This window comes from Bombus pascuorum, chromosome 1 (assembly GCF_905332965.1).
Source record: "Bombus pascuorum chromosome 1, iyBomPasc1.1, whole genome shotgun sequence".
NCBI classification, from domain to species: domain Eukaryota; kingdom Metazoa; phylum Arthropoda; class Insecta; order Hymenoptera; family Apidae; genus Bombus; species Bombus pascuorum.
Window position 1 is genome coordinate 30107852 of NC_083488.1, and position 27223 is coordinate 30135074.

At 38.5% G+C, this 27223-nt stretch overlaps 1 protein-coding gene across 12 annotated transcripts in view; it reads left to right on the plus strand.

The window, feature by feature from the left end:
* Positions 1–27223, plus strand: part of LOC132915473 (cell adhesion molecule Dscam2) — a 127605-nt gene that overhangs the window by 78409 nt on the left and 21973 nt on the right. For all 12 annotated transcript variants that reach the window (XM_060975390.1, XM_060975382.1, XM_060975374.1 and 9 more), the window contains exons 3-8: positions 6532–6696; positions 15183–15329; positions 15469–15586; positions 20644–20805; positions 21437–21720; positions 26480–26624. In XM_060975390.1, coding sequence (XP_060831373.1) covers positions 6532–6696; positions 15183–15329; positions 15469–15586; positions 20644–20805; positions 21437–21720; positions 26480–26624 — 1021 coding nt within the window. The remainder of the gene's footprint in view (positions 1–6531; positions 6697–15182; positions 15330–15468; positions 15587–20643; positions 20806–21436; positions 21721–26479; positions 26625–27223) is intronic.

The following is a 27223-nucleotide window of genomic DNA, read 5'->3' on the forward strand; positions in this document are numbered from 1 at the left end:
ATAAATTATATTTCTTTGCGTTGGAATAGACTTCGGATATTTGCGCATTTATGAGAAATTTAACTCCTTGGCATACATTTCATGTGCCATTGTAGACTTTGACGTCTCCGAGACGCGAAGAACTGCTTTCGGCTGACGCCGAAAATCGTGCATCGATTCTGTTTTATTTAAAATGCTCAAGATGCTCTCGCCTCCTTTCTCCGCAACAACACCGATAACAAAATAAATATCACAGAAGATATGCTACGCAATTCGTCGGAACAGACCATCGCAAAGTGAGTGCCCAACTCGGCTACAAGCAAAACATTGAGCACATTTTCCTGAACATATACCTTCGACTAATAAAAAGGAACATCCTGCAAAGAGATGCCATGTGTGCGTAAAAAATAATATAAGAAGCGAAACAACTTGGTAGTGAAGAAATGTCTAGTTCCTCTACATATTCGAAAATGTTTCGAAATGCATCATACTTTATAGAATTATTAATTTATTATTTTATAATGTTACTTAATTACTGCCCATTGACATTATATATCAACCTGATTAAATATTATGCAGCAACGTAAATTTCGAAATAAAATATTCTGTTTCTGAGCTCGCATATAACTGTTCGGTTGAGCCATATTAAATAATATTCTTCAGACGCATCAAATTCCAGTTTATTTGTACGTCAATGGATTAAAGATGCAGGAACGTAGAGGACGTATATAATAATCTAAAAGTACGCATAATAAATTTCTATTTATCTGTTGCTTTAGTTGTACTTGTAAAAGTACAAATTTACAGAATTTAAATATATCGATGAAGATATGTTGTTCGCTACAAAGATATTAAAACATCCAAGCACGAACAAATTCTGGAATTAGCTTATTGAATATTAACCGGCTGAATTGTTAATGGAATAAAACATGAAACGTCGTTCGGATTGCAAGGAATTATTTTTCCTGTTAAATAAATGACTTTTGGCTATTTATAATGTTACACCGCTAGCACCAGACTCTGGCAAGCGCAATCTCGCGGAAACATCTTCCCCGTCTCTTTCTTTCCAACTTTCTGATCTACTTCTTTAGATATCTTTGGAATTCTTGCGTCTTCTTTTGTACCGCTTGCCTTTTCTTCTATAGTCAGCCTTTCGCCTTTGCACACCGCCGGAAATACTTACACACGTGACGTACTAGCTCGCAAGTACGAACAGATTTTCTCTCGATCTTACTTTCTCAATACTTTCTACACTTCTATCGCTATCTATTGTCCTTCTTCCTTAAAACCCTACTTCGAGTCAACGTATTTCTGTCACGACACAAGCTTTGCCATAAAAATCTTTAATCTATCTGTATCGTTGCTGATAAAAGATAAATTCTGTGGTATGTGTAAATTCAGTGCTATTGAGGAAATGGTAGATGGAATTCGAATCGTTTCATTTGTTTGTTACGTAGCAGATAACAGAAGACATTTCTTGAGACAAAGATCTTACGCGTATAACTAACACCTGATTACTAAAAAGTCAATGTTCTATTTATGATTGACATGATAGAAGAGCATGTTCGCGGTTTCCCAGCTGCTCGAATATGTTTCTGTTAACGCATAGTCTCAAATTTGTTCTTCGTTTCTCCGACATAAAAGTCCGTTTACATTGTTCAAAATACGACGCCCAACATGGACAGCAAAATCTAAACAACCAACTACAATTTATGCGGAGCGAAAGAACACGATGCAAACGAGCGTTGATTACGCTGGGGGCGTTCGAATGAATAGGAGGAGCAATTAAAAAATCATTAGGAGATGCGTTGGTCTTGTTCCTCGAAGGAGGCAAGACACGGAATCCAGGCAAGTCCTGACGAAGGATGTTTTAAACCAGGCCGGATGCAGATGAGACGCGGCCAGGCTTTCTCCGTGTGGAGCTCAGTGTAATTACCTCTTTAAAAAAAGAGTGAAAGACAGAGAGATAGAGAGAGAGATAGAGAGAGAGAGAGAGAAGAGGGGAGGAAAAAAGAGAAAGAGGAAAAAAAATGCAATCTGAATGCAAATCCGTGGCAGCTGCGAGGTCGGCCCGACGCTTTCAGGATTGCCAACTACTCCCTCGCGGCTATAAAGTTCTGGCCGGGACGTGTGGCCGTTAATTAAAACTTTACTTCCTGCTTTCAGTTTAACAAAAGAAATTTCTATCCCGAACTGGCTCGACTGATCCGAATCGGAAGTTTTCGCAACCCATTGCATAGTTCAGGATCGAAGGAAACCTACAAACAGCAAACGTATCGATACTGTTTCGCTTCGTTTCATTGGATGCTCGTTGTTGTCGCGTGTATCCCGAGAGAAGAAACGTTCTTCCTGCTTTAAGGACGACATAAGCGATTCAGGATGAATCGGGATAAAACGAAACGCTTCATCATCGATCGATGAGAATGTAACGTAATTAAAGAAAAGAGGGGGAAGAGCAGAGAGAAACGCGGAAGAAACAAGCGCCTTTCGTTCTCAGCTTGTCGATCAACTTGTTATTTAACTTTCAAGTGCCTCGATAGTAGAAGCCAGGTCAGAAGATGTACGATATCTATATCATAGAAAAGAGTAGTTAAGTGGAGAATTTCGAAAATGCGTATCGTAGCTGGCGAATGTACCAGTGTGCAAATGTGAGAAGGTCGTTATACCGAGTTTTTAGAGGACCTCGAATTTCATAGTCTCAGATCATACGACTTCAAATTTTTTACTCGCACGTGGAACATGACATCCAGCAAGTCCTACCTTAAACACGTAGGACCTCGAGTTTCATAGTGTTTCATACAATTATTAAGCTCGCCAAGTTTGACCCTAGCATCGCAGAGAGAACTTTAAAAGTTTATATTTTAAACCACCAACAGCAACCACGCTACACAATGCTTTTAAGCTTTACCAGAGCTAGCTATAAACGTAAGATTTTGCGCTCGAGACGACACTTCTTAGTTTCTGGAAATGTGCTTCCAGGAGAGGACGGAAATCTAAGATTCGAGGAGTAGAAGTCGAAGTCAAAGTATAAGCTCGCGTATCTGGGATCTAAGATTAATTCGAAATCAGGATCTAGCATTCGAAACGCATTCTTTTACGTCGTAATAGATGTTCAAAGTCTTACGATCTCGATCTTATTGATCTCGGAATCTGCTTTAGCGAGTTTCGTAACTGTCGGCTATTGAAGTCGAGAACTTGAGACCTTTGGCATGATTTTGACGTGTTTCGCGTCTCTGAAACTGTAGAGATTACACGATCCAGAGATTGGTCTGAAGGGATCTTAGACCGCGTGTTATGAAGTTCGAGATCCTTTGACTTTGACTACATTGGTACGTCAAGGTTGAGACTCGGTTTCGAGACCTCGAATCTTCCTCAAAATTTTATTCTTCGATTACAGCTAATGTTAGTGATTTGAGACAACAATTTTATCGCGCGAGAGTGGGAGAAAGACTTGAAAGAAGAAAATAGGTCAACAAACTTTCAACGTTTACGTCCTACCGTTACTGTTATTTATATTTTGTACCTTGTACAAAATTTGTCTAGATTTTAACGTTTTAAGTTAGATTTTAAGTTTAAGTCTCAACTCCATTTTTTAAGCGAAATAAAATTGTGACGAATGAACGCAAGGATTACATTTTTGGTGTAACTAACTATATTTTTGTCGAAGGATCGCACTGTTGCTGACATTGTGTCGTAAAGGCCTTGGAATTTGTATCATACCTTAAGCAAAACACGTCTTGGGCGAGTGAACGTAATACAAAGACTATTTGCCCAATTTGAATATGCAAATAGCTGTAGACCAACATAAGCAACAGTGCAATCTGTTTAACTATAGGAGGGCTATTACGTGAACTAATCGTTCAATCTACTGCATTTCTCACCAGACGTTGTATCGGATTACCATTCTCATTATCTTCAATTAACGGTATAGTTTAAAATTAACGCGAGGAAGACGTTAAGAGACGAGGGAAATTAAATATGCTAGATACGCAAATTACTTCTTTTTATTTCATCGTTTGACTTTGTCGTCTAATTTTCTCAATATTTATCTCTTTCTGACTATTAGTTTCACCTATGCACGATGGCCAAAACAACGATTGTTTCGTTTCGCTGTGTCGTTTTGATTTTTATATCTACTTCCTACATTCGCACGATCTTTTTTAACTATTGCTATTAAAGTTAATTCTTAACGCAATATTATACGTGTCCAACTCCAAAGTAGAACAGTTCGTAGTCACATTTTTCTGATTGCGTTTCTAACGATAAAATTATCGATTCGAAGATATTATTCGAGTACGAATTTTTCATACTGTTTATTATCGTACAAATATCCACTTATTTCTACTTCTTTTCGGGCGATAGTTTAAACAACGCAAGTTACGAACGAACCATAGAAGGCTGTTTGACGCGTCAGTCGTCTAACGAAAAAGGGAGCTTGGAATCGACGATACATTTTTAAATTGACACGAAGAACTATCGAATAAAAAATTAAATAAATTAAACAAAAAGACAATTGCTTTGTTTTATATCGATCAACTTTATCATTTAGTATCCCCGATATCAATTTCCTTGTTTGCAACAATAAAAAATTTAATTGACTTCGCCGTACGATAATCAACGCGACACTACAATTTTTACTCGCGTAACCCACATTTACTGGTATCTGCCTTCATCTGCAGTGGAAACAACGCGAACAACGATCGAACCGAAAAAATTCCTCTCTCCGATCAAACGAACTAACCCCCATCGTGCGGCAATCACACCGCGCGGGTTTCTCTGTGTAACCCGCATCCTTCGCCAGCTACAGCGAGATTCCAATTTCGAATCGCGTTCGACGCCCGTCGCGTTTAAGTGTTTTCATTTCCAGAAGAATCTCTATTGCAGCGTCGAGTTCGCAGCGCTCGATCAGCGCGTTATTAGCTTCTCCAGGGACACGTTAAACATTCGACGGCACGAGGCAACGTGAAAAAGCAAGAAAAGGGAATTGCGAGGAAATTCGAGTCCTTTGAAAAATTGATGAAATATCGTAATATGAGTAACGTGGCAGGCCGCTGAAGGCGCGACTATCGAGCGAAAACGCGACAATAAGCGAAGATAAGAGATAAAAAGGTGTTGACGGAGACAGGGAGCGAGTTTCTTCGTTGGACGGAAGGTTGCAACGCAAGAAAACGATGGAAGGAAGAAATTCAGCGTGTTACAGGGACGAAAGGCGCGAGAGGAAGAGAGCGTTCGTCGGCGTCGCCACGTCGCGTCGGCGTGTCAGAACCGGTTGCAGCGTCGCTGGCCGTCGCCCTTGGAATTTCCACGTAAATAAAATCTCCGGAAGAGTATAGTGCCTCTCGAGCGGCTGGGCGACGGTAGAAACAAAAAAGGAAAGGAGAAAAACGAGCGGCAGACGTCGAGGACGAGGCGTTCGTTACGCTCGCGTCGCCTCACGCCTCGCCGCTTCCCCGACGTCGACGTCGAGATTCACCCGATTGTCGACGACGAGTAACGACGTGACACCCTGTATATAAGTCTACGTACATGTGTACAATGTATACGTTACGCGAGTGAACGCGGAATAAGGGTGACGCGTGTAACGTAACGTTTTAATTACCATCGACGCAAACTATCGCTGCGCGGCTCCCTTTCAACGCGAATAGCACTGGGTCGAAAGTTTGGCTTAATAGAACTCTAGATTGTTCTCTGAATCACTGCTAAGGTTGTTCGCTGAAGGTTTTGATTTAAACGACAGTAAAATTGTTTACCGTCGGCATTGATCAGTTTTGTCGGAAACGTTTTGCAATTATGGAATTTGGAGAAAAATATTCCAATCGGAGAGATAACGTAGAATTGTGATACTTGCACTGTAGTAGTAGTATGTAGCGGTAATATGAACTTCGTGAATTGAATTTGTCCGAGGAGAAACGATGGGAAATAGGGGAGAACTTTTATGAATCTCTTAGCGATGGTTAAGGATGATATGCTTATGGTATCAATGGATTTGGCTAAAAGAAATGTGTCGAATATATTTTTAGATATGATTATTTAGTTCATACGACGTTAATTTACAGTACCGTGGCATAAGGTTATTGATAAATCCGAATTATTGTTCTGAAAACTTAGTATGTTAATCGTTTAGAGATTTAACGCTTTTGAGTTTTGTATTTATATCCATATTTATATCCATATGTTGAAATGTTTCCTTGAAAAGTTGGTTTATCGATGAAAAATATTATTTTAATATTAGTTTATTTCCTTCGTGTATTATTTAATTTATTTTAATAGTATAACTTTGTCTCTGTGTTTATCAAGCAAAGTTACAGTCATAAATCTTCCCACTGGAATTATATCCATATTTATATTCATATGTATAAATGTTTCCTTGAAAAGTTGGTTCATCGTTGAAGAATATTATTTTAATATTAGTTTATTGCCTTCGTCTATCATTTAATTTATTTTAGTAGTATAACTTTGCCTCTGTGTTTACCAAGCAAAATTACAGCCATAAATCTTTCCACTGGAATTGTGTACAACCGCAAATGTAACTTTACGTTTATTTGTTCACAGTGGTAGCCCAGGCATACAAAGTCGACGTGGAGGTGATCGGAGGTGCATCGAGGGGCTGCACGGCGGTGTTACGATGTGTCGTTCCTAGTTTCGTGAAAGATCTGGTGCGCGTGGTATCCTGGTTGCAGGAACCATCGTTCTACATTTATCCTTCTCTACAAGGAGGTAAGAGATTTCCCCTTTTTACATAGTTGTTTTCCTTTTATACTCGCAATAGTCGAAGAGAAGATATCGTAGCGCATTCGAATCGTTCAAAGGTACGTTCAGTTCTAACTTGGTTAGATTCTTTTCATGACATTAATAAAAAGATAATATGAACTACGTGAAATACGTAGCGATACTTGATAATCACGTTCGATGATATCCATCGACAGATTAAGGAATTATACATACGGTACAGTAAAATATTTTTATTAAGAATGATGGAATACCTCGAAGATATATTCAATGAGATAGTTTTTACTTCAAATATTGTAAGCTTTAAAATTGAATTAAACCGACTCAGACAGAATTGAAACGACCAGTTACAGATATTTCACTACAATTACTAAAATACATGTAGAGATTTTTGACAAAATTAATGCCGAGTTTTATCGAGAAAGGAACATAATTACATGCACTTTGCTATTCTATCTCTTTATCTATAATCTTCCATGTACCATTCTACAGACGCTTCCGCGCTCTTCTTCCAATTAAGATTAGAAACCAGTGTTAACAGTAATCCATTCTCGAGGATACCATTGCCTAAACAAAAAACCAGTCTCTCTTTCAAAAGCCACGCGAGAGTGTATACACCAGGAAGAATATGTACGGCTAATAGCCGCGCTGGTTGAGTTTGCGGCAGTCCCCGCTCCCGAACGCTATTATTCTATATGAAAAGCAGCGCGCTATCATATAATCGATAATTTCGCCTATCTACCAAAATGTAATATTCCGCGTAGCGGTCGCTCGTGTGGTAGGAGGTGGTAATAAAAGCCCAAGGGACATTCCATTGGCGCAGATGCAGCAACACGCAGCCGATAGGTGTACGAAGCACAAAGCATGAAACAAGAAGAATTATACGGCCACGTTCGTGCGGTAGAACAGAGAAACACTGAGACGAAAGAGAGGATACTGTGGAGGAAAGGAGAGCGGAGATGGCAAAGGTTGTAGGGGCGATTTTCACGTAGGTAGAAGGTAGCACGAGGTATAATAGCCAGCTGGTGGCATTGCTTACTAGGACTAAAATTTAATATCCGGCCACGGGCGTACAGCCGGCCGGTACAGTGAAATTTAATATCCACAATAATCTTGCACCACCGTCCCGCGGCGTTGCTGTAGGTCGCGGAGAGATCGTCGAGGACATCGACCTCGTAACGGTCGAGCGACTCGCTCATTAATAGTCGTAGAAATTAATTGGATTTAAGAACGTCGTCGGCTGGTCTTGCTTTTTCTCTGAGCCTCTGTCTTTCTCTCTCTCTCACTCTCTCCTTCTTTCTCTTACTATTCTGCCGTTGCGACGACACGCATTGAAAAAGATGATACCCGGTAATTAAAACGTAATATCACGTCGGTTCGCGCGCTATTAATTAGTAAGCTTAATTAGTAATCCTTTTAATTGGACGCGACACGCCGTTGTTAATGCCGTTTGAGGATGATCTTGCAATCTTCCGCGATTTACCTTACTCATCTCACTGATAATTATTTCCCTTCTACTTGCCTATTTTTCGTCTTGTTGCTCCGTCTGGTTTGTTCTTTTCGTTTAGATTCCTTCTTGTTTAGATTTTGGTGGACACGCGCTCTGGCAAACTGTCGCTCTGTCCGACGAATTCGTCAGGACCATCAAATGTAGTATAGTACATTGTATCGAGCGATAGGAATAAAGAACGTCCGACCGACATATGTAGATCCTGAAATCAGTTCGTTCCACGTTACGTCAAATCTCGATGCTTGGACAAATTGTATAATTACGCAGAACATTGAGAAAAGCATATTCGCCGGCGATAACGGGAGTCGATGAAAAAATACAGAGCTGGCTGGTATCCAACGAGCATCGTCTTTCGGTTTTCGAGCGACGAACGACGGGATAGCGTAACTTTTATACGACCATGGAAAAAAGACGACAGTAAAAACACACATCGCCCTCAACGAGAAGATATTGGCACACCGTGAACCGTCCCTGTTATCGCGTGATACATAAAATTCCCTGCATGTCGCTTTGTTTTTAACGAACCTCCAGGTCTTTTCGGGTATAATTTCTTCCCTTCTTATGCTTCCTCTTCCTTGTTAAAATTTCTTTTTACGATAGTATCGGCGCTCAGAATACTTCTAAGATGCTGTTTCTTTAAAACTTAGCGACCTTATATCTGATGACGTATTCGTCAAATCGATATTCTGAAGAAGTTAATTAGCCTTCAGCGAGTAGTCGACCGACAATGCAAATTGAAACTTTAAGGAACGTGTCTTCGAACAAAACCCATTGTTAATGCAGCTCGATGAAATTAACAGGTAAAAGATTGACCATTTATAAATATTCATATGAACAATGAGAATAGGATTCAACAGAAACTACCGAAGATCGGTTCGAGATAAAAACGTAAATTTAAGCAAACATCGATTATATTACGAATTTAATTATATCAGAGAATTTAAAACAGGTGAGATGGAAGATCAAATTCTCGTATTCCTCAGGATTTACTGGCACAAAATTTCGTAACCTACGCTTTGAGCATACCAATTTGCCGAATCTCTTTTGATTCTTGGCACGTTTCACGTATTGTCTGTTAGCGCACTTGTCAGCATAGCTATTTAGAAACCCATATCTTCGACATGCAAACATTCGAAACGAATCGTCTATTTCACGGAATCGGAGACCATATAGCAGAGACATTATGGGAATTGGGACTGATGGAAAGCACTTGGGGGGTGCAGGTAAATGCGGAAAGCACCGCCATGGATTAAGCGACTGTCAAAGATACTGTCTTTATTCCTACTGATGTATAACGCGCTTTAGCTATTAAAACGTCTACAGAGATCGACTATCGTCGATGGATCCGTCTCATTTGCACGAGAATTTGGCGTAGAAATAAATTGGTTTACGCGATGGAAATAGAAATTAATCGAAAATCGATACTTCATTTCAAATCAGATTGTACATATGTAGCCTGTTAAACGAAATGGCTCTAGAGCAAAATACTTCTTCTTCATTGACCATTATTAAATTAAAATTGAAACGTTAATTTATTGTGTTTACAATAGACGAGTACGTAGAAGGAGTTTCATCGACCATAAAAAATTTATTTAGAAAAAGGGATATGTTAGGGTATTAAATTATCTCCTCCTCGTTGGTTAGAACATATTTAAAGAAAAGTGTCTTGATGAAATATTTAGATATCCTTTGCGGTCAACGACATATTATAGATTTCTAATACAACATTTTTGGATATATTAAACATTGATGGACACGTGAAAAGATTTATAATTATACGTTTCAGTAGAACTAAAATGCTGTCGCTTAGGGAGAATATAGGATGAAGATTTTGTCGAATGCATCGATACCGTGATCTTAAAATTTTATAATAATATAATATATATTAAAGTTTATCTATTTTAGACAGCAAAGTTCTTAATAGAGAAAGTATAAAATATATTTGAAAGACCCGAGACTATATGTATAGGGATGTAAGTACATGCTTTGGAAGTGATGTTCTGACGGAAGGCACCCTAGTGGCTAATATCCAAGGGGAACCGCTACAGATCAAAGTGTCGCGAATAATGTCTTCGTTCCTCCATATTTACGATCTGTTGTGTCGACTATTTCTGATACCAATTCACCAATATTGTATTGAAGTACACCCTCGGATAGGAAATATAATATTGAAAATAAAATTATTTAATGGGATATCGACAATCTTAACTGACAAAAGTTATTTTTTCCAATTACGAGTTCTAGCGAATAACGTCCCTTTTTAGGATTACCATTATATCGAGTAATAGTATATAAACTAGGAATTTTTTTATAAACTTAAATAGAAACTTATATCTGTATACTCTTTTTTAAACATTTCGTTTCTAACTTTTGACTCGTATTTCATCTCGTTAAATTTTCACTCGTTTTGCTTTCTTTGTTCTTCTTTCTTCTATCCTGAGTTTCCATAATATATAGCGTAAAATTAAATATAGTGCACTATTCGATAATGTACATAATAAAAGACGACGTGATAATCTTGAACAAGCAGAATTTCTGCATAATTTCTAAAAGGCAAATATAAAATCGTCCATTATTGTTCTAACTATTATACTTAGCTTCTCATATGTTTAAAAAATATATTGAAAGCAATATATTAAGAAAAAACTCTTCGTTTCTTTTAATTGCTTCCTGTCACAAACGCAGCCCACGTTTGTGGTCTTTGTAAACACCGTGCGAAGAAGAATGTAACAAATCCAGTGCAAGATCTACAATATCATTCGAATCGAGACAGGAACGTGTACAGCGTTCCGAATGTTCTCGAGAAATTAAATTTCACCGAGTTCTTTTGTCTGTTGTGTTCCGCTTCCGTGGTTCGTCTAAACTCGCTAGACGGAAATTCCATTTTCTGTCCGGAATCATAATGCTTTCGATACAAATCGAAACAATACAAACTTGCACAAGATGCGATCTGATAAGTAAACGATTAAATTTTCCAGAAATTCATTCGAAAATTAAATACAATAAAATAATTTTGTACAAATGTGCGTTACTTCAAAAATGTTTTCGCATAGTTATTACATTTGTTTGTTTGATAAAAATAAGTTCGCATCGGGTTTTTGCTAAACCAATAACTGTATTTCCCAGTTCACGATCTACGGAACAGCATTATCTTCCAAACTGAAGGTATTTTAAAAATGTTCACTTGTATATACAATTCGATTTATTTTCCAGTTAAAGAATATTTTACGTTCCATCTGATTCCTTATACCGTCAGATGATAAATTTTTCCACGCAAACTTCAATTATTCAACGTATCAACTTTGAAAAGCTCTCTTTAATTAACCGTTTTCATTCGTCGCTGCTTATACCGTATTTATGCCAATTTACGAGAAACTTTGAAGGTAAACACGTGCAAAATGCACATAATATGTAAAGATGCATGAAATATCCAGAGATACTATGTTCAAAAAACATGAATTTGCATAAATATCATCAGTCTTCATTTATCATAATATATCAGAAACTAGCAACTTCGGATTAAAGAACATACAGAAGCTCGATCAAGAACTTACCAGCCTCCTTTCATTGCGTTTTCTGCTTTAATTCTGAATGACCCTATAAACGTTATATCCTGTACGTTTCCATTAAATCTATCCCTATACATCTATCAGGATCAGCCCGCAATTAATTCCACGTGCATATTTCATCCATGTACACTGTACACGTGTGCAGACACAGTCGCGTGAGGATTACCGCCATGTCCACTGTCACGAATTCTTTGACAAGCCAACGTTTTTCCAAAGAGGATTGTCAAACGTTTATTCGCGAACACGCACGAAATTGTCGCGCGAAACGAGCGAGAAGTTTTAATTGCTTCGCGTACGAGCTCGCCGATAGAATCGTCTTCGTGAAACGATATTGTTTGAACACACGGCTCTCAAAAAACGTTACATGCTTTTGCAAAGTTGATGCTTACGACTCGTTAAAGGCGCGCGCGTACATTGACAAAACGGTATTGGTACAATACGGTTCCGCGTTTCATTGTTTTCAGCGTTCAAACGTGTTGTTAATTTTCTTTATTTCTCCTTCTCCCATTTTGTGTCCTTCCTTTCTTTTCTTTTATCTTTTCTTCCTGTTCTTTTTGTTTGTAATTTAATGCAAACGTTCGAACAGAAAATGGTGCCGGTGTATAGAACAGAAAAAGTTTGTAAATGGAGCGCGCAAATTTAACATTCGTCGATTAAACGAAAGTGTTCGTTTCGATGGTTTTTCAGAGAAATCGACGGGAAATTGTGCGAATTAATTGCTCGCATTCGAACAGCAAATAATATAAAAAGGTTAACATGATGTATTAAAACAGAGGAGCAAAGGGATTTCGGTGTAACTGGCCAACTGAATGAATCATTCGAACTTGAATGCAGATATTTTATCTTTGAAAGAGAGATCTTCCTTCGCATTTCTCTTGATTGCGTTTCTTTTTTATTTTTCGAGGACACGGGCATTATTATTTCATGCGTTACTTAATAGTTCACCGTTTTATATGTGCATTTAATAAATATCACATTATCGCTCGTCCAATATCGTACAGGTATCTTTTTATCTATCTAATAAACATTACAATTCTATAAACTATTTCATCGTCTCTTTTATAATCTCTTATATCCTAAAACAATTAATTTTATGCACCTGGAACGTGAACGTTTTAAAAATTGTTTGATCATCCTTCTCCTAACTTTCCATACCCTGAAACAATTAATTTATACTTGCACGTTATATAGACATCTTTCTGTTGACCTAATTAATATTAAAATTCTGCCAATTATTCGATAAATCCCCCTTGTACCTTCCTATTAATTAATTTCCACACAGATGTTACGCAAATATCTTTTCACCCCTTGAATAAACGTAACAATTCATCAAATTACATACCGTTTTTAACTTCACAACGCATTCAGCCGTTCTCTCGCGCCTCTGCAGCAACTCCCTCACAAGCAGCAATCCCGTATTTCTTGCTGCCTATATAATATTAAGCCGCCTTTGTTCCCCATCTATGGTCGCTATATTTCTGTAAGCGTAACATATCCATCTTACTAATAGCGCTATGGTCAGACTGCACGTAATTCGAGGCAACCTCCTCCGTCTCGTGCATACATACGCGTATGTACATCGTGTACATGGTCACGTACATACGCAGTCTATCTACGTTGAATAGATCCGAGAGGACAGGGTATAGGTAGTAGCATCGAGTGTGATACCGAAACTACATAACCCATCCAAGCCGGCTGACTTGGCCGACAATCGCTATTTAGCAGGGCCGCTTATCTCTGCCGGTCTTAGCTGTGCTAATGTCTCGTAGCCGAATTTGCGTTCGAACGTAGACGCAATAACGTAGAATCTTGGATAGGGATACGGAGGTAGCGTGTATACGCGCGGCTAGAAATTTCGTTAGCGGGACCAATAAACACGAAGGTAGGAAACGCGCGATTACTTGTAATGATCTTCATCGATTCGCGATGCAAGATTCCAACGAAGCAACGGAAACAGAATGAAAACTGTTGAGAATTGTGGATCTTAATTGCCGAAATAAAAGTAAAGGAATACTAAGGTTACACTTAGGATTCATATTAAAATCGTTTTACATTTATTTAATAAACGATTTCCAAGATCTTCGTCGATATACATATGCACGCATCTCAGCACTTTCTTTGTCTCACCATCTTCTATACCACACTACCAATGGAACAGTTACATTTATCCGTTTTTCGAGACACCCCGCACGCACATACGTCCACACACTCATATTCACATACGTGTGTCACTACTACGCGGCCAATCTTGTCTAGCACATAAAATTGTACATATCTCAATAAAAACGAAGAGAGAAAAACGCACCGTACAACGTGGAAGGGAAGAGGAACAAAAAGAAAGACGAGAATTAATGGAAGAACGACCTCTTTCGTGCAAGATAATCATATATTCGAAAGCCATGTTAAAGATATCCGGACGTGAATAGGGGTTTTCGTAAAACGACTGCGAATGTTTAGGATAACTACCGTCATTAACGTTGCTCGGGCTTATCTAAGGAACGAGCACCGGCTTAAGCCGCACAGGGCAAGAACGGCGAGGTAGTACCTCCTCCAGTCATCCAGAACAGGCCGCTGGAAATCCCGGAATTAGCATAATTATCGTTACGGTAAAACCGTTCGCCGGTTCACCGACGAAAATATCACGAAACGTTGATGATAGCTCGTTCATCGATGGCACAGAGTAGTTATCAATGGTAATTCCGAATCCGCGTGCCACGTTTATTGAGAAACGTCGACACCGATTATAAATTATCGCCACGCACGCCAGTTATGAATAATACGGAGGTTAGAAAATTTCTCGTTATATTTCTGCCATGTACGAAAGAGTGTCACGCAGAGAATGCTCTGCAACGTATCACGAATCCCACTATCGTCGTATCTCGCGTTAAATAATTCACCGAACGTGGAGCTATTTGTTCCGGGGACGATATAATCGCGTTTAACACCGCGGGGAAGATAGACTTCGCCGTTTTCCGGATTGCAAAACGTCTACTCGATAGCCCGGTCATGTTCTGGTCGTGATGAAAGCTTTCAGACGCGAATCGCGTCCAAACGTATGACGACTCCGATATAATACTTCGTATCGAGGATATTCGCAACAGTTTCTGAAAAGAGAGTTTCATTCGACGAATCGATACTGTAGCTAAAATTATCGTAGTTGTTTTACTGCGAACGATCGTTGCTATAGATCGTTGAAATTAATGGATATCGTTGTTTAGTGTCTGATAAATTGAAATTTATTGCTACAAATGATTATAACTAAACATTTATGAAAAATGTATAGAATACGCGTAACACGCGGATATATAATATAACGTAATGAGAAACTACAACGATAAGAGGCAATAAATGATACGAAGGCATAAATAATAAAGTTTTTATTATTTGCGTTGCAGACGGGAAATTTCACCTTTTACCAACCGGGGAACTTCTGGTCCACAGCCTGGAGTTCAGCGATCAAATACACGGCTACAGATGTCGAACGATGCATCGTCTCACTAGACAAGTGGTAGTGAGTTCCGTGGCCAACGTAAGGATAGCAGGTAGTAATTTTCACTCCGGTGGACAGGCCGATTTTTCTTATCGTCGGGAAATTGCCGAGGTTTTTTCCAATTACCCGCCGCATTAATCGACCCTCTCTCGAACGATTCCTTTTTTTCCTTTTTTTTTTTTTTTTTGTAGATCACAGAGGGGTGATGCCGCCGGTGATTCTTGAAAACTCTGGCGTTGTTCACGTCGCACAAGATGAATCAACGTCGTTAGTCTGCGTAGCGCAGGCCTGCCCTACTCCTGAATATCGGTGAGTTTTCCATTTATTTCGATAGAGATACCTTAGCTCTTTACTTATTACGAAGAGTTGTTATAAAAAGTATAAATTTTATTTTACATCGGCGAACTTTTGTTTAGATACGCAGACTCTTTTTAATCGCATTAACGTGAATACATAAGATTTGTGTAAATTAAATTATAAGCTTGTATCGTTTATTTAAATTCTTACTTTACATTTAATATTTGCAATGTGTAGAATACTTGGAGATTTAAGTAGCATATATACATGTATAATCGCAATAATCATGACTCCCGTTTGTCATCTTTAAAAGAAATATTTCTTTTTTCTATTGCGATATACAACATTATCTTTCTTTTTATTCTCTTCGTTACAACCAGTTGTACGTAACAGAGATCGTACAATTTTTCCGTCGTTCCAGAAACTAATGATTGGTTAGTACTACTGTGTCTGTCGCGAAGGACTCATTCTACTAGTCAACGTACGAATATCGAGCAAGACTGGTTCTTTACTTCGTATGTCCTAAATTATTTAATATGATTTATGAAAATCAGATATAGGAATATCTTTACTATTAAGGAAACAATATTTTATACTCACGAAAGGTAAATTAAACAATAAAAATGTCGAAAATCAAAACATGTAGGTGACTATGCACCGACGTGCGTCGAAAATGCCAGAAATTCTCCAACTATCTAGCAACCTATATCTATATATAATGATAAAACAGTAGAAGGATCGTGTCTGTATATTGAATAACAGAAAAACAGTTATCCAGGAACAGTTCATAAGCTATTGTGTCCAGAAGACTAGTTCTTTCAATTTTTGTCTGTCTGTTTATTTGTCTGCTTATACTCGCATCGTGTAAGAACTACTGAACAAGTTTTGCTGGGATTTTCTCTGTTCTATATCTTAGTGTCCGGGAAAGAAAATAGAATATGTTCCATCTCGATCCGTTTTCTAGAAGCTGAGAAATAGCTGGCGTTCGAGTTGTCAAGCTACGATGGTTATTATTCACGTCGTATTTGTTCTGAAATCCAACCATTTGATAATTTAATACTTTTACCACGGAGAACAATCTAACTGTTGGTATGAAAAATATGCAGATATTTCACTCGTAAAAGTTCATCCGTTTAAAAATTCTTCTATATATTAATAGTCCACGCGAACGAAGTTGCAGCGAAAGGCTATTTATGGAACGAAAGACGCAGCTCAATTGATCGAGCTATCTATGTACAGTCTTTGTCCGTGAATGTTTGGCAAATATAAATTAAATCATAATACATCCAAATAATCATGGGAATAATTACGCGTAATCGAAAACCGATGGCATGTTGCATGGTAAATTTAATGTTACAATTATTATTACAAACGATGTAAACGAATTTAACGCTGTAATTGCGGGGCATTGGTCGTTGCGAGTTCAAAGCGGCGTGAAACGAAGCATCCATAAAACGGAAACACGAATTCTCGCGTAAATCGAGCGTTCACCGAGGAGTATAGCTTTTCCTAGTGATACAATTACCGTCACGATGCAAGATATGAAAATTCATCGATCTTTCGAGGACTGTGTATAGACGTAATCCTTCGGAATACGACCTTTTAATCTCTGTGTGATACGATAAATCTCTATGTGTCCACCGTTTGGGTTCTCCGCCTTTATCAATTTTTAAAAAACGATAAATCAACGTACAACTGTGTAAATCAACTACAATCGACATATACATTTACCCTCACCGAAGAAGTAAGTAGGTTGAAGACAAACGTCTCAAAGCTCAGGTACAGAGAAAATTCTTCCATGCCAATGGAAAGGCGATAAAAGCGTAACGTACAAAAGAAGTAGAAAAAACAACGCACGTTCTAATCTGGCTCTTTAATCTAAAAGAAAAATGCGAGCCACGTTTTTCAACGTCGAAAAGTGGATCGAAACAAGGATGAACGAAAAGACAGTCAGAGACAGGAAAAGGAGGATCGAAGGCAGGAATATTCGAGATAGAAGGTAAGTAAAGAAATAAGGACTGGGCAGGACTTTGATCGAGGAAAAGTGGAAGCACTCGAACGTGAAGCTTCGCGAACGGAGCACAATCGGAAACTCTCCATGTCGCTCACCGGGTCTCGAGGAGCCTTCTGCTCTACAAAGTTTTTCTCTCCGTTCTCTTTCTTTTTCTCTTGGAATTTCTGGATCTCCTTTTCCTCGACCCAGGACCACGGGCAGATGCATGCACCGGACAAGAAACATCTGGAGAGATGAAAATTTATTGACGATATCGCTAGCCAGCATGGCGTGCCAAGACATTTTGCGAACGATATGCTTGAACAGTACTTACATGCTTCACCGATGCCAATCCATTCGACTGAAATAACGAGGTGAACTGGTTTTATCGCGTGATTTAGGCTCGGCTACGGATTTACGAGTGAAACCATTTTTAACGCGTTGTGTTCTATCTTGTAATAACGAGGCAATGGATGTTTTAGCGATTGAAGCTGTACGTTTAGATAATTTATTTTATTAACGACGACGATGATGCTAATAATAAGAAGAAAAACAGTGGTAACGATCATAAGGATCGTACATAGAGTACCGGCACGTTTGACTAAGAATTAAGGACCATCTTTTAGAAAACAATTGTCAGTAAGCGAGTAAACGGGCGATGAAGCGAAAAATTTGAAGAAAATTATTAAGAAAGGGGATTGTATCTTCTTCAAAAGCTGTTTCCAATAGTAATACATCTAGTAACTTAAAGTGAGACTACGATGTAACGTTCAATAGACTAATTAATGTTTTTCAAGATTCGTGTAATTGCAAAAAATTCCAGAAATTTAGTAACTCCCGTTTCATTCATTTTATTATATTACATTGTATCATATTATGAAGATTTGTGTAGAATTCTGTAAAGAAACATTGTTTTATTAGACTATACATACGTGTAACATGTGGCTATATGTATTGTAACACGTGGCTGACCATACATTCATCTTATAAATTAGCACGCTCCTACACCATCCATTATTCCAAAACACGACGTAAGCAGGAGCAATCAATCGAAACTAGAAACGCTCGGTTTCTAACAACAAACTTGCTGCAATTTACCTGCAGTCAGACCATGTGCGAATCGAGATAGCACGTATTTACCATGAAACTGATCGCGCTACAAGCGTAATTCCCTTTTCCTAGAGAGAGAAAGGGAGAGAGAGAGAGAGAAATACTTCACAAAAAGTCGCAAAGTCCAAATAAAATACACCTTTAACTTAACTCAGCTATCTTGACGCTCTCGAAAGAATCGAAGAACTGATCTACTAGACGAGTTTGAACTCTAACTTCTTACCTTTTTACCTCGGGTAACTTCCTCCAGAACTACCAACTAAAATTCCCGAAGGAAGTCAGCTCCCTTACGTATCAAGAAATCCAAGAACGAACAAAGATACAAGATACGATGTTCCTGGACGATCTACAAAAAACAAAGGGGGTCAGGTGGGGTATAGAGAGGACGAAAAAAGCGAAGATGAAGAGGATCGGGGAAAGTGAGAAGAGGAAAAGAAACGAAAAACAGAGCAGGGGATCTGTGGAAGTGGTTCGAGCCGACGAACGTGCTTCGATCGAAAACTGTCAAGACGTTGGTGAGGATGAAAGAAAGCACGGAATCTCCGGGATAAATGCTCACTGTGGATGCGACTGGATGTCGTTTCTAGGTCGTCGTGCCCGAAAGCCAGTGAAATTGAAGCGCCTCGGCTCCACCAACCAGCCCTTTGCCTGATGCGCGAGCGCTTTGCCTTCCGATGAAAAATTATTCCTCGAGTCTTTACCGGAAAAAAGGAAGTTTCGAAGCGGCAGGGGAAGTCGCATTAACTTGCAATCATGCAAACCGCGTTAACTTCCAAATGTTCGGTCCGCGCGACGCTACGTTTGAAAATTTTTACCGGAATTCGCGTGCGAGAACGGGAACAGAATGGAATGCTGCCAGGACCCATTTTCGTGCGAATGCTACAAAGGATTTCTGTGCGGCTGCCGGCAAATTTTCAACGGAATGTTCGGCTAGAATTTCGCGAATTGTACGCCGATAAAGAGATTTCAATGGATTCAGTTAATGTAATTGGATGATATATTATGTTGCCGAGTGAGTAGAATGACGTTTGAATTAATCGAGATTACGAGGGAATTTATCGTCGGCTGAATTTTCACGATTGTTTGCTGGTCGATTCGATGGAATTTTTAATTGGTACTTTGGATAATTTCGCATGAGATATAAATTAGAGAAATAATATGTTATTGTGGATAGCGCGAAATGAAAATGATAGGTAATAACGAGTGGAATGAATCTCGTAAATATGTTTGATTTCGTTTTAATCGTAATGTAAAGAATCGCAATATAAAAATTGGTTTTCACGTGTTTCGATAATTTTCTGAGTAACTAAGTATTTGCTAATACGAAGGTTGTATAAACGGGAACTGGATTTTGTACAACAACGAAGATTTTAATTAACGGTAATTATTATTAAGATAATAGTAGTACTAATTCTATAATTAAGATGATAGTAATATTAATTTCTGTAATTACGATGTTAAGAAGCTTAAAGCTATAAAAGGAAAGGAAAGATGTGCAATATACGTATATAATACTATATCTATGTACATATATACGACCATAATCTTGGGGGTAAAATTCAACGATTATAAAACCCATTCTATTATAATAAGATACCCAAGTATAGTCCTTCTTTGAATCTTAAATAAATCTAGAGATTTATTAAAAATTTGCATAGAAGAGGATATATTAAGAAGTTATATTAATTTCATACATGTTTAACAAACATAAGTTGTACTGGACTGTATAACTTCATAATACTTTATAGAGAAAGTACGTGAATGAAAACATAATTGAAACATAACGTCAAGAATGATTTTAATGGATCATAATTGCAAGTAGAAAGTGTTTTTAAGTTTTATGATCTCTAAATTTTCCTCTGTGTTTCGTAGCACCGTTGGATTATTTCAAGAGTGAAATATTGCTTACACAAACAGTGGTTCGATCATTTAAGGTTTAATGTTCCATCTACGATTCAATTTCCAGATGGTACGCACAAACCGGTTCCGAGCCAATGCTGGTACTCTCTGGACCAAGGACCAGATTGCTCGGGTCTGTTCTGGCCCTCGAAGCTGTGACGTTAGAAGATAGCGGTATTTATCGTTGTTCTGCGTCCAATCCTGGTGGCGAAGCTAGCGCAGAAATTCGGTAACGAATAAATGATAGATTTCATATAAATAGCAATAAATTAAGAAAGAAATTCAATAATTAATAAATTATATCCTAATCATTAACATCTATACAAAAGTGAAAAAAATGATGTATTATTTCCGGAAAAGCTTATTTTGAAATTAGCACGTTTCCTACTATACAAAAGTTTAAGGATTTGAAATTAGGTCAAGAAGTTTCTAGAGAACGTTTAATTATAGAAAGATATCTATTGTGTTAAATTTTTAACACTTCTATCTCCTTTTATACAGAGAAAGCGAGAAACTTATTTAATCGACTAATTAAAGCTTTGTTTCTGGTAATTATGCCCATAGACCGTGGACTCCCTGCAAATACTCTATCTACATATTTAACTTTACAAATAATATTTTGATAATTTATTACAAAGAAATTATTAACGCCTTTATTTCGTCCGGTACTTTATTACAAAGAAAGTAAGTTAAGGAAAGCATAAAGCGTTGGTATTTCGATAAGATTACTAAAACGTTTACGATTTAAAATTCATGACTAATTAAATGATAAAATAAAAGGTGTCTTTGATTAAGATCTTAATGAAACCTGCACTTGGAAGAAATAAACCAATGTTACAAAGCAAATAATCGTTCTTCAGGCTCATCGTTACAGCCCCGCTACACATCGAAGTGACGCCGCCGTTGTTAAGCGTCCATTTAGGAGGTAATGCCGAATTTAGATGCGAGGTCAGCACGCATCCACAAGCTGGACCACACTTTGTTACCTGGTACAAGGATGGTCGCCAGCTGCCAGGCTCCGGCAGACAATCAGAATTATTGAGGCTGAACGGTATCAGCAGAGAAGATCGTGGAATGTATCAGTGTATCGTCAGACGAGCGGAGGGTGACACTGCTCAGGCCTCTGCGGAACTACAATTGGGCGGTACGTAAGAAATGTTCATTTATCTCTTAGACCTTTCCATAGTGGAAACCAGAGCAATATTGCAAGTTCGAGGCTCATAGCAGGATTAAATTCACCATTTTGGGAAAATCTCGTTTTTTCAAAATCTCTTCAGAAATGATCTTCTTCCAATTACCTGTGTAAATTTCGCGTCGTTTTTGAAATTTAACGAATAACACTTGGAAAAAAGTATTCGATCGAATAGCTACTTTAAGTTACGTAATTTCCGTATGCAGAAACACGTAAATGCGCAACAGCATATATTCGTACGTACGGTATTCCATTTGATTCGACTCGCTCGATCTCAATTACCAAATTCCACATACTCGGCTTCATTTCGACTTGGACTGCACAAAGGAAAATTACATGGAAAGTTGCGGTGCAGTTTCGATCGGAATTGCAAATGAGGGGGCTTTCAATAGGTCTATGCATACGTATAAATTCACTTTTCGCGGAACTATCAACCTTGGTCGGGCACAAAGCAAATTAGGTCATTCTCGAAGATTCATTTTCTGCGTCTCGAAACTTTATCGCTTCCGTGAAAATTCACGCGGTCTAATTAGCATGGAAATGCATCACGCTTGCCATTCTACCAGGGAGGAAATTTAATAAATTGATACGACGTGACGTCTAGAATCCGTGACCTCGTTCCATTGCAAATGTATGTAAAATAAACAACGGCTTTTATTTTCGTCTATAAAAAACTATACAATCAGAATATTAATTTTGAATTAATTTATTTATTAACTAAACTAACTAATTTATTTATTAATTTGTATGGAATTAATAAATTTTACTGTTTTACCTCTGATTTTGATTATCAATATATTTGATTGCTCTAGAATTTGATTTTAATAATTGCGTTCCACTTCGATTGGTATAAAATTAATTAAAAATACTAATCGATTCAAGTGTCGCTATATTGAACAACAAACAGCTTACAAATGTTGGCTCTTTGATAATTACAAGTGATACCTCGATTGAAGCAACCAAGCGTTCTAAAAAAAATTAGTTAAGAATTAACCGATTTCTTATTAAAAATTCATTCATCAAATCTAATTTAGTAATTTAGCAGTGTGTGCTCGAATTTTACGTTCAATAGATATTGTTTCAACAGTCTTGGACTTTTTCGAATTTCCAATTGATTCATTCCAACCCTCGACATCGTTACAACTAATTTGCGTAATTTTTCGGAGATATTCACGTCCAGTACGTATCGATATAAAAACAGAAAAATCAAAGTTCAAAGAATGATGATATGAAAACGATTTAATACGCAATTACGCGTTGCGTAACATACCTCGTTAATACTACACCATTAAAGACACATCGAGTATAATACCAAATTGGCAGATCCAAACCAAGCTTGTAATTACGATTCCCCTCGCCGCTTACAAGCTTCCATCATTGCAAGTGTTCCGTTCATCGATCGTCGGAAATCGAGCCCCATTGCCCCCAAAATACTTTCACCCGATCGATGCCTGTGAAAATTGATCTCTCACCCCTTTTCGAGAACGCGACACGGTTACGTGTCAGAAGCGATGCAAGCGTAGCGCTCTCCAAAGTAGGTTCGCGTGATCGGTAGTGAACGTTACCGATCGTATTACCAGGAACTCGATTATCATGAAAAGAGCATGTCAACCACGTGGACCGTTACGTCGAGAGAACAGAGATCTCTGCTTTGAAGTGAAGGAGGCTTCTTTTACGCCGCTTTACCTCTTCCCATCCCTTTCGTTACCTCCTCCGTACTCGCCACTATTACCACTGTCAACCCCCTTTCCCCTCTACTCTTTGGTAACCACCACGAAACGTCTCTCACTCTATCTCTCTCTCTCACTTCTTCCTTTTCCTCTCCCCCTCCTTCTTTCTCTGGACCGTTTGCCCTATATCTGGACCGCCCACCTATGGATGAGGAGTAGCGCATGAAAGAGGAACATGCCGTTGGCGAGGGACGCGGAGGAAACCAGCCAGAGGAGAGCCTTTGAAACAACAATGAAGTTAGCGTCTCTCGCTCGTCAGCGTCGGTAATGCACGGAATTTACGTCAAAGGGAATTCGAGCAAGCCATACACCCGTGGTAAGGACCTACCGTGGTCTGGACACAGAGCAGCAGAGAGAGACCAAAATATATATATATATATATTATATATATATCCAAGGAGGAGTTTGGAGAGACAGGAAGAGAGAGAGGGGAGGATTATCGGTTCGTTACAATTTCACGAGTAGGAAAAATGTAGGAATAAAAGGGAGAGAGATGACTTGCCTGTAATGCCACGAGCCAAGAGGCTAGCGGAAAAAAGTCGTTTCGTTGACGAGCTGCAACCAAATGGAGACCAATCGCGTTCCGATCGAACGCCTGGTAACCTACGAGCCGCTTTTCTCGACTTCGATAGCACTCTCGTGGTGTTTCTAATTTCTTCCCGCCTTCGTGATGATGTAAAGAAAGAAAAAGAAGGTCGAGTTTGCGTATATAAAAAGTACGATCGCAAGAGCACTAAACTATTACTTTCCCTGTGAAAATTATGAACTATAGTGCATTATGAAATTTCGCCTTTCTCGTGGATGCGGCTACGCCAAGCTGCCTCGTATTTTGTCAAGCCGCGTGAATGAAGATTCACGGCCTCGTGAATACACTTCGACGAAACTGTAATGTCGAGAACTGGAACATTTTTTTCCTCGCTGAAATTTGTTCATCTTTCTCAAAATTCTTTCATACTGTGAGATACAGGAAAAAGAGATTTCTATGGATGTGATGTTGGAAACGTTTAATTAATGTAATAAACGTTGTTACGAATTAGTACGAAGCAAAGCTGTAACTTATTTAAGCTTGTGTATAATGTATAATTAGGGTGCGCATATTTATACATTGAGATAGAAAAACACATAGAGTGTACACGATGTGTAAAAGCACAAAAAGTATTCAACGTAAAATGGTCGTTATGATGTATATTAAATAAATGAGTTTAGAATCCACTTCTTTATTTATGTTCGTAAAAATAACAGTTTCCTAAAATATTCACAGTTACATTGATTAATTCTATGGACATTTTTAAATAACCCATAGTTCCAACTAGCAAAAGCTTTCGATGCTCGCGTATTATTCCTTCGTATTTTTTTCCAAATTCACGTCATTTATGTTTATATATATCTGTTTCATATGCATATATTTTATTCACTTTTATTTTACATCTATTTTAGTTATCGTTCAGTGATTAGCAGTTAATCTCAGAACGCTACATTTATAGCATCTTCTTCCTCGTTTTGCATCCCGATATTTTTTGTGTATGCTAAAGTATCGTAGCAGTATGCTCTATACAGCTGTATATTATGAATTATCATAAACTTATACTACTATGAACCATTTTCAAGACTATTTACGCCTAAAACTTACTTACCGCTCGTAATAAGCAGACCATTCGACGCTCGAAAGCTCTACATTTTCCAACTACCACATAACGTTTCGACACACGCCTCGCGACTTCCCTGCTTCCTTCACGATTCTCCCAAGGCAGACAGACTGAATAAACATCAGGTAGAAATTCTGTTTTATTGAAACCAGCGGACGAAGTGTCGCGGTTTCGCGACTACGTATTGACGATCGCTCGAAGGCATCGAGACGAGATTCATCAATTTCCACGCGGATCCGCGAGCATCGTCTCTACTTCCTGCTTGTATTCATCGTAGACAAAAGTGTTTTAGTCATCCGTTCCTCCTTCTCTCTCTCTCTCTCTCTCTCTCTCTCTATCTATCTTCTTATCTATATATGTATCTATCCACCCGCTTGTCTCTTCGTTTCTAGACGACGGAACTGTCTTTTGTAACGGGACGCTCGAGCATTTTTAATGACGAAGAAATCGACACTTTTAATTATGGAAAGTCTCTCATCCTGCGAGCTCCGTCCCTCGGCGTCGACCGAGAGAGACTCGACTTCGATCTTGGACTTTCCCAGTTCTTCTTTGCCTTTCCACTACCTCTACTTTCTATCCTCTACCCTTCTTTCTTTCTCTCTTCGTTTCATCCTTCCTAGGCCCCTTTCCACCGGTCGTCGTGTCGTCGAGATAGAAACATCGAGAGAGAAAAATATTCTGACGCGCTTCCGTCGCAGCGAGCCCATTGTCTTTCGTTTTCTATCGCGATGCACGGGAGACAGTCAGTCAGTCAGCCAGGCAGGCAGGCAGGCAGGCAGGCAGGCGTAGCGGCTTTCAGAATCAAGAATCCGTCGTGGTCTTTCACGCTCTTGCCTCTTGTTCTTTCTTCTTCCCCGAGCAAACGGGCATTTCTACTTCTCCCGTTATCTGCTATCCAATTCAACCCTTACCTGCTGCTCCCTAACCTTCCCGCGTATCGTTTTTAACGAGATGGATCCAATCGCGTCGCGGTCATTTACGAATCGAATGGCTATTCTCTGGTCGAGCTGACTCGATCTTTCTTCTGCTTTCCGTTTCGCCCTTCTCCATCCTCTTTTTGAATCGACCGATGGAAACGGAGAGACTTCACCGCGATCGAAAGTCCAATCTGTGTCGAGTAGCAACGTTAAAAAAAAAAGAATTCCTCTTACTTTGTGCTCCGTATTTCTTTCGATACTTCTCTGGTCGTTTCATAACCGCGTGTGCTTCAAATGCTTCTTTGAAGTCGTATAAAAACGCGAGCAAAGTGCGAGAGTAGTTGGGAAGGGGAAAAACGCTAAAAACGAAGGATACCGAGAAATATATGTGTCCTGGTCTTGTTTTCTCTGTTCGCAGACGCACCACCGATGTTGCTCTATTCGTTTATCGAACAAACGTTGCAACCGGGCCCGGCTGTATCCTTAAAGTGCTCCGCTGCTGGGAATCCAACACCGCAGGTCTCCTGGGCCTTGGACGGCTTTCCTTTGCCAACCAACGGAAGGTAGGCTTCATTTAATTGTACGTAACCAAATACCGGTGTATTCAACGTGATGCAAGGTATAATTGTTCGTTAATTGTTGCATATATCGATTAGACGCTGCAAGGCAAATTATAGGTTACTTAATTAATTCGATCCGGATATGGAATTGTACGAGAGGTTGTGTAAAGTCTGAAATGTAGATTTTGCTCGTATGGTTTTTAATTTAACTTATCTAACTTTAACAATCGTATAATCGCTTTTTGATCAAGAAGTAAATGAAAATTGATAGATGTATCAAATATCAAATTTAATTTTGTTATATTGATAATAGTAACGAATCGACAAATTATAGGTTGCAAGTTATAGATAAGAATTATATAAATACATTTTGTCAAATTAATGGATAGAAAAGAAGCAAGAAACGAATATTCTTACTTCAAGTATTCAGGGTTACTACATTAAGTATCGAACTTAATTTGATTTATTACCTATTATAAGTAATCATGGTCGTCTTGCGTAATAATTTATCAACTAATAACATTTCATCTTGTTAAATCTTTCCTATTTCTTACAACTATCGACCGTTTAATCTTAAAACATTCCAACTAGCTGATTAATTT